This window comes from Glycine max, chromosome 12 (genome assembly GCF_000004515.6).
Source record: "Glycine max cultivar Williams 82 chromosome 12, Glycine_max_v4.0, whole genome shotgun sequence".
NCBI lineage: Eukaryota > Viridiplantae > Streptophyta > Magnoliopsida > Fabales > Fabaceae > Glycine > Glycine max.
In genome coordinates this window covers 36931227-36940593 of record NC_038248.2, presented here as the reverse complement: position 1 = coordinate 36940593, position 9367 = coordinate 36931227, and the positions used below count along the sequence as shown (strand labels likewise).

General features: G+C 30.0%; 1 protein-coding gene across 1 annotated transcript; it reads right to left on the bottom strand.

Moving 5' to 3' along the window:
• Positions 1-5021: 5021 nt before the first annotated feature.
• Positions 5022-8395, bottom strand: LOC100798860 (transcription factor MYB101). The gene is made up of 3 exons (XM_041007247.1): positions 8072-8395; positions 5974-6844; positions 5022-5257 (listed from the first exon to the last, which is right to left on the bottom strand). Exons 1-3 carry the CDS (start codon positions 8393-8395, stop codon positions 5022-5024), a joined length of 1431 nt encoding a protein of 476 aa, XP_040863181.1.
• Positions 8396-9367: the final 972 nt, after the last annotated feature.

The following is a 9367-nucleotide window of genomic DNA, read 5'->3' as shown; positions in this document are numbered from 1 at the left end:
CGTTATGGACAAAGTATGAAAATCACTGTTTCACTCATGCAATCTACGTGATTTTAAAGTGCAATTAGTATTTTACTATTTTATGCAGACCAAGTTTAAAGATCCATATAGATATATAATGTACATAAAATAAAATGAAAAACCATATAGTTTTGTAGAGAGAGAGAGAGAGAAATGGCCTAATTAGTATTAAGCAGAAAAAAGTTCCCCTACACCCCACATCTTTTACATTATCCTGTATCTACTTGGAAGCATTGTGGAGGGAAATAAGTTTTCTCTATATTATTTATAGGTAGTCAAACTAATCATTTCTCCAACCATAAACTATTTATGTTGTAAATTCTTTTACTATAAAGAAAATATATTTAAAATGTATTCGAGAATAATTTAATACAATATTATTTGCAGTAAAAAAAATCAATATTTACTTAATAAGTCTTGTTTCAAGGTTTATATAATAAAATTTGTACAAAAAATTTATGAAAATAAGTTAAGAAATTTTATTTTAATAAACTACACCAAAAAATTCGTTGTAATTAATTGAAAAGGTTTATGAAAAATATAAATTAATTTCACAAATTTAATTTTTTCGTAAATTATTTAAAATACAGTTTTTATAAAACTTAATTTGCCACCTGCATCTAGTGGTTTGGATCATTTCTTTTTTAGCCAAATATATGTAGAGTACAGTTAGTATAATTATAGCAAAAACTCGATATGAAGAAATTACTAATATCCTAGGAACTCCAATTTTGGGATAAGATAAACCACTTTATTTAGCACTCTACGGGGTTAAATTAAAAACAGACAATATCTAAAAGTGGATTAATCATGATGAATTTTCATAAATTGCTGCATTTCTTAGATCCAACTTTTTCTGTATTGTAATTCTGTATCGCTAAACGTCACGGTATCTACTCTCTTCATGAAATATCATGAGAATCCAACGCGGATTGTATTTGTGTTCAAGACCGTTTTCTTTTTTATTCTTATCATCATATATTTATATTAAATAAACTATTCTCGTTATATAATAAATAAGATTTAATTAAGTTTTTAGTTTTTAATTATGGGGGTTTTGAATTTTTGGTTTCTAAATTATTTTTTTAAAATTTGATTCCTGAATTTGTCGTTATTAAAAATAGTCTTTGTCATTGATAATTTCTATTATGTGCTGAGTTGTCTATTTAAGTGATCATGAATATCATGAGGAGGGTGAATTAGTGCTCTGTGGGTGATTGTTTTAGGTTGGTGTTTGGAATATTCTGGTTCAATAATGATTTTTTTTTCCTTTTACATCTTAATAACATAATATTCTAATTATTTATCTAAATATAATAAAATTTAGGTGACAGAAATTATTTGTAAGGACCAATTTTTTTTTTAAAAATAGTTTAGGGACCAATTTTTTTTAAATAATTTAGGGATCAAAAATTTAAAATCTCATTTAACAACTAAAACCTTAATTAACCCAATAAATAATTACGATCTCTCGACTCCAAGAATAATTACGATCTGTCAAAAAAGAATAATCGGTTACTATACTATTTTAACGTTGTTTTGATTAGAAGTATATAATAATAATAAAAAGAGCAGCTGAGTTGTAGCACAGCATGTTATTTTGTTTGTTGTTTAGTAATTTGATGCATGCATCAAACAGTTTCATATATATATATATATATATATATATATATATATATATATATATATATATATATATATATATATATATATATATATATATATATATATATATTAGTACAGCTGAGTCACTCCATATTGCTAACATTTCTTCTCTTTTTCTTTTTTTAATTTAAGGTGATGTACTGATGTTATATGGAATGCAAGATCGAAGTTGTTCCTTGATTTATGTAAAAAAGATGTGCAAGAATTTATTTATATTATTTTATAATTAATAATTATAAAATTTAAGTTAATTTGATAGTCAATTTTGGTTAAGAATGATTGCAAATTTTTTATTTTATTGTTTTTTAATTAATATCTTTGTAGTTTTTTATTATGAGTTTAAAAGGAAAAAAAATCAATTATTTTAAAGGAAAATTGATGCAAAAACTTAAAAAAAAAAGCCTTGAAAAAAAAAGTTGAAGATTGAGACAGCTCACTTAGCACGCAAGACAGGTCGAACACGTATCCTCGTTTAGCGGTGAGCTCACACTTAGCGTGAAGAAGATCCATGAAGAAGCCCAAAGCGCACTTAGTGCGAGGTCGCGTAAAAATTAAGTTATCTTAGACATATAAAAGGAGTAGGAAGCAAAGGAGAAACACAACAAACCTTACACACCACCTCGAAGGCTCAGAGCTCTGTAGTAAATACATAGTAAACCTGAGTATCTCTAATAGAAAAATCCTTTTTTTATGTCCATTATCTCATTCTCTTCCTTTATCAATGCGTCTTCTTCTATCCACATCAGTCTCTATAGTGTAAAGTCTTTCATGACAATAAGAGACTAAAATCCTGGGAGCCTCGCAGGCTAACTCTTGTAATATAACTTTTTCTTATTATATTTAATGCAATCCTATTTCTATTGCTCTTTTCTACGCTTAGTTGTTTGTTTATTATGGTCAGGGCCATCTATATAGTGTTTAGGGGATAACGCATTAGAAATGATTATTTTCTAAAGAACTGAGAAAGAGTATCTAAATGAAATGATTGCTAGAAATAGATTGATATTCGTTTAACCTATTTCATGCATCTCTAATCTTAATGTGATTTATTATTTTTATTTTTGCAAAAAATTTTGGAAGAAAAGAAAAGAATAGATAAATTAGGATCTTCGTGCGGGGAACAAAAGATACAATATCAATGTGGGTGAAAACTAGTATAACATTAAATAGAGAAAATAACATTGCATCACAAGTAGTTTTGGCATGTTAGACACTAATATGTTTGCATTTTGAATTATCTTTTTATCATTATCTTATCTTTTACTTTTTTTTTTATCTATTTTATCTTCTATTTTTTATCTTTAAATCTCTTATATTTTCTTTTAAATCTTTATCTTATCTCCTACCTCTTGCTTGTAAATTGAGTTTGAATCAATCTAAGTATAAATAAAGTCCACGCGTAGTCGACACTTAGATTTTCGAGTACTTTACTACTTAAGATAATTTGATACATTTGCCAATAAATTAACAATTATGTGTTTAACAGAATTTATGAAAATAATTAATATATAATATATTCATAAGTAATTTTGAACTTATTTAAATATATAAGCTCTTGAGAATAATTTCTATAAACAACTTATATATTACAAAAAATCAGATTAATCTTATTTTTATTTTGATTATATATTTTTTTGCATAAGTTCTTATATGAAAAACACTTATTTAATAACTGCTTAATTAAGCACTTGTAGATAAGACTTTATTTTATATTATGACCAATTTTTAAATCAAATATCAAATAAATGGTTTTGTCTTTGTCAAATCCTTTATTTTTTTTTTATAGAAAATTCAGTGTCTCCTTAGATTAAAAATATTAATTTTTATTTGCATTAAATCTTTAAATTCTGAACTGAATAATTTTTTGAATACATTTAATTAGATTTCACACATTTGAAAATTCTTAAGTGTGTCATTTATACATTTCATCTTTTAAATTTTCAATGATTTTTTTTAATTAACTGCAATTATTTTATTAATAATTTTAAATGTTTTCAAACTATATTGTTATATTATCATTGAATATATAATATAAATATTTTTATAATTAGTATCCTAATGTTTTAAAAGTCTTTGTAAAATGCACAAGTCATTTAGTATAAATCAAATAATTTTGTCCTTAGGTATTTATGTTTTAGTCAATAAATGAGAAATTAATTATAACATTTTGAAAAAATAAATTTAGATATTAAGTAAGATTGAGAGTCTCTTTTATTTAATTGTTATTATTATTATTATTATTATCATTATTATTATTATTAAAAATAAAATAAAATTCATTTCAGCCCTGAATAAGAATAATTAAAAATGTTAATTTGACCTCGTTAGATTATGTTGGTTAAATTTAAGCAATATACTTGAGAAGGTTATTGAACCAAATGACTTATAGAAGTTGCTCATGTAGGCAACTATAACTAGTTGTTTAACCATAAAAAATAAACAAATTTTCATGTTAAAATAGGATTTTTGTGTGCGTGATGAAATATAATGAGACCCACTATTTAAAAACATATTGAGAGCTATAAAAGAGTAAAGAAAATAGTAAATATTTTAAAATCTTATACAGTAACAAGAGACCTACTAAAAAAGAGTTTCTTTTTTAGTGATACTACTAAAAAAGAGTAAAACACACTAATTGAATTCTTCCATTTAACTTAAGATGCTCTTAAGAAGTCCTATCCAATCTAGCAAATAAAAGGAAACAATTTTATTATTCCTACGCGAGATTTTCAACATCTAGTAAATTATTAGTTCATAATCAGTTCATTATCAACCTAGGAATGCGGCGGTTACTAACAAGTAACAAATAATCTATCCATTCTTAACGGGTGCATGGGTAGTATAAAATCTTAGGTGTAAAATTAAGTGCAAAATTGGCTCGCGGAAGTGGAATACAAATACCCTACTGTGAATATGTTATAGTTCTAGCAAACTTGGTTTTCCAAAGTCTAAATTCTAATAAGCATCGGGCAATTCATGATATTATCATTTGCACACAAAGCATTCCAGGATGCTAAAGCAAGCTCCAAATTTGCACTATAGTTCTAATAGCACAAAACCACTAAAAATTAACTACAAATGAAAAATATTTGAATCCAAAAGTCTAACTCACACACCAAGCCATTTGTTATAAGGGGATAGGGGAATATATATGGAATATGGCTGGTGTGCATTGCTTTGAATTTGATCACCCTAGCTAGAGCTAACTCAACATCTCTAAATTCTAACACATACCACATGAGTTTAATTTCCATCTACTTCGATCACTATGATGAACTTTTCGTTCTGTAATCATTACAGAATACACGATTTTTTTGTTTGTCTAGAAACTATGTTTAGCATATGCGAGGCATGTTGTTCCAGCAAGTTCCGAGAGTCCAAGCATGTTCTTGATCAGCAGGATCTGGTAGTGAAGCTTTGGGCTGATTTTCAAGTCCCAATGACTGATTTCCCCCTCTACGGTACCACTCAGGCATTGGCATTTCTAAGGGAAAATGGTTGAGCAGGCTAACCAGGTCATCGTCCATCCCATTCATCTCTTCCAACGGGTCCTCGCCAATTTGTTCCTTCCCTGTATTATGCGTTAAAATTTTCACGAGTTTAGGGAATCATCATATAAAAGCATGCAAAATTTTGATGCAAAGGAGAAATATATATGCTCAAATATGTATTTTACACTTCAATAACATATTGTAGTTAAAATATTGTTTACTTTTGAATAAAATTTATTAGAGATTACAAAATCATGAATGAATATCATTAATAAAAAACAAAACCTACATCAACGACTAAAAACAAAATTTACTATATTTTGTGAAGATGTAATGACATGAATTAAAATAAAAAAACACTATATTTGTAACGATTAAAAATAAAATTTGTCATATAAAAACACAATTGTTACGTTTAGAAGGAGATAAAAAATGTTACTAGCAATGAATTCATGATAGAAATCAAAACAAGTGTCAACAAACCTTACAGAATCAAAAGCCAAAAAAATAGTTTACAAAAATTACTTAACATATTTAAAACAAATATGTTAATGATATATTTTATAGAAAGACCCTTTTTTTAAGATACTCTTACTCTGAAATTAATTTTTCTTAAAAAATACAAAATTATAAGTGAGACTGATTGAATAAGAAATCAGATCATTGATGATTTCTAATAAATTTGTACAAATAATAAAAAAATGTATTGCAAGTCATTCTCAACCAAATATATATAATTGCAAAGAGTGAAAACAAGGAATCCAATTTAACAAACACAAGAGTTAAAAAGTTTCACCTTTTGCCAATTGAGAGGAGCTAATATCATCATCCCTCTGGCTTTCATTAGTAGTACTGTTGCCACTGTTCTTCTTCATGGCTGGCACAGTGCCTCCCTCCTCAGCATATTCCATTTTCTTTCTCTTACAAGATAACTTCCCAGCTAAGTTTGGGTCCTCCTCACTCTTTGACTTCTCATTGTGAGAAAGTCCCTGAGCCTCCATCACTAGAGCATCCAACAGGCCACTGTTTCCTTGAGGAGGAGACAATGGTGCAACTTCATAGTAATCATTATTGTTATTGTTGTTATTAACCATGCTTGAAGCTCCCATCAAGCCATCGACACCACTAGCATAGGATGAAGCAGGGGTTGGTGTCTGGTTGGAAGAGATGTCAGTGGTGGAGCCTTGCACCAAAGAAAAGGGTTCATAGGGAGATCCTGCTATGAAGCCATGATCACCACCACCAAAACTGTGGTTAAGAAGGGTGGAGGAGGAGGATCCATATGGAGAAAGAGGGGACAATGGAAAAGCAAAATTTCCATTGCTTCCACTGTTTTCATTGGAAAACTTGAATTGCTGGCTTGGATTGATGTAACGGTTGGCAGAATGATCAGGTTGGCTTTGCAGAAGATTTGCATTGGAATGATGATGGGTTTGGTTTGGATCATTGAGTTTATTGGGGTAACATGAAGATAGGAGAAGAGAAAATGATGAAGATGAATGAGGTTGTTGTTGTTGTTGTTGTTCCAAGTAACGGTGGTGTTGTAGAAGGTATGAAGTGGCTTCTGCATGGACTTCAGGAGGATAAAGGGGTAACCCTGCTCTCTGACGCCTTTTCATTCTGGTGTTCCAAAAGTTCTTTATTTCATTGTCGGTCCTACCAGGTAACTGAAACCAGAAAACATTTTAAGGATGGTGAGAGAAACAAGTCATAGGAACCAAATCACGTAAAGGCATAACAAAGTTGAGAATATCTTTGGCCTCGAAAGAAAACATTAAGGTGGGTCCTCACGGAGTATGCCAATTTGATAGAATCAGACAGAAAGACTTAGGTCAGCTCATAGAAAATCCAAAATCTGACAATATGCAGAAAACTGTAATTAATTAAAACCAAAAGGCAAATGGGGGCTGAAAGAAACTCCATTGAAGTGCAAAAGGCAAGAAAGCGATATTCTCTTTATTGATTGATGAATGATGACAAAAAGCTTCAACATTTAATGTTTTATCAATAAAATTTTTTTTGGAGGAAACTAAACCATGTAAAAAATGTTGCACAACAAAAATAGGTAAACACAGAGAACAGGAAGGGATACGAATTACCCTTCCCCTTCTTTGTTTCTTCTATGAAATCCAATTTAATTAGCAGATCTTAATCCAGATCCAAATCAGGAAATTGAAAAATAGAAAAAGACGATAGAAACATAAAACATGTATAATTGTGTTTGAATTGGCGATGAGAACCAAAAACCACCCTGATCTATCATGATTTTTTCATCGCACCAAAAAATAACTTTAAGGCTACCATGGTTATCTTAAGGTGATTCGCCGCGTTTCCAACATGCTACATCATAAAACATGTATATGTGTATTTGAATTGAGAGTGAGAACCCAAAAATCGAGATGACTCATGATTTTTGATCGCACAAGAGAATAACTTCAAGGTTATCATGGTTTTAGAACGTGATACACCGCGTTTCCAACACGCTACATCATAAAACATGTATAAGTGTGTTTGGATTGACCTTGAGGACCCAAAATCTGCAGTAACACACCATGATTTTCCGTCGCACCAGAAAACAATTTTAAGGCTATCATGACTTTTTCAATGTGATTCACCGTGTTTCCAAGACGTAACATCATCTCAACAGCGAGGATGTAAAAAAAACCATCCACGCCACAGTACACCACGATTAATTACATCGCATGAAAAAAAAAAAACAATGCAAGTTTATTTCCAAAACCAAAAAATAAAATAAAATGATTGCATGCACTAAAAATCACAAACACAGAAGAGAAACGATGACATGAACATACACCACACACACAAAAAAGAAAAAAAAAATACATAACTTGAAGTAAGCATGCTTATATATATATATATATATACACACACACACATACCTGTGCTGCCATTCGTGCCCATTTGTTTCCAAGCTTGGAATGAAGGTCGATGATGACTTGTTCTTCTTCTTGAGAGAATGCACCTTTCTTGAGATTAGGTCTGAGATGGTTGGCCCATCTGAGTCTGCAACTTTTGCCACACCTTAACAAGCCAGAATTCTTCTGCACAGAGTTCCAATTCCCTTCGCCGTGCTTCTTCACGTAGTCCATCAGGATCGCGTCTTCTTCTGGGGTCCATGGCCCCTTCCTTACGCCATTTCTCACCTCACCCTCCTCTTTAGCTGCTGTTTCATTGCTGTTGGAGACTGTTCTGGCCATTGGACACATAATGTGATGAGGTGGTGAAGAATGTGTGTTGTGTAGTTTTGTTTTGAGAATTTCTGTTGTTCTCTCTCCTCTCAGGAGAAAGAGAGAGAAGAGAGATGAAATGGTGGTGAAGAAGCGTCAGAGAGAGTTGTAAGGGAACAAGCCCTTATGCCCTTTGTCTTCTCTTTGCTTCTCTTTTTTGGTTTGGTGTTGAGAGACAGAAACAGTGGATTTTTAAGGGGAGAAGAAGAAACTATGAGATACAGAGAGAGAAAGAATAAGAAAGGGGGGTGTGGGGCCCAGCTCTAAGCGTTGCAAAGGTTAATTTGGTGTTTGGAATTAACAAACACGAAAAAAAAAAAAGTTACGATGGGAGGGAGAGCGTGGGTGAAATATGTAACTAGAGGTGTGAGCTATCATTTCGCTCCGAGTTGCATGCTTTGTGCTACGTTCATATTCTTGTTTTTTTATTTTTCACTTCTTTTTTAACTCCTACATTCTTTTTTTTTTTTTTTTCAAAAGTAAGGTATCTCTATTGTCGAAAATCATTAGATTAATCCTTCAAAGATCATCAAAGTAAATTTTTCATCTTTTGACAAAGTCTTTTTCATACTCACAAGAAGAAAATTGAATTTTTATTAATATATCTAAGGAATCAAGTCATTTACCATTTGTGTTAGACCTTGTTAATACTCTCTAAATGTATACATGATACACATATTTATATATAAAAAAACTCTATTACTCCCTCTATTCTTAAAAATTTCTCAATTACTCTCTCCCTATGTTCTTACCTAAAAGACTTTTTCAAAAATTTATTTGACCTTTTTTACAAGATCTTTTTCTAATTTCTAAATATATTAATTATTTTTTAAACATACCCTTATTTAATTATCCTCTCTTCAAACAATGAGAAATAATTAAATAAATAAAAAAATAAGAAAATAATAATTTTGAAATGATAATATAATTAATTAACTAATT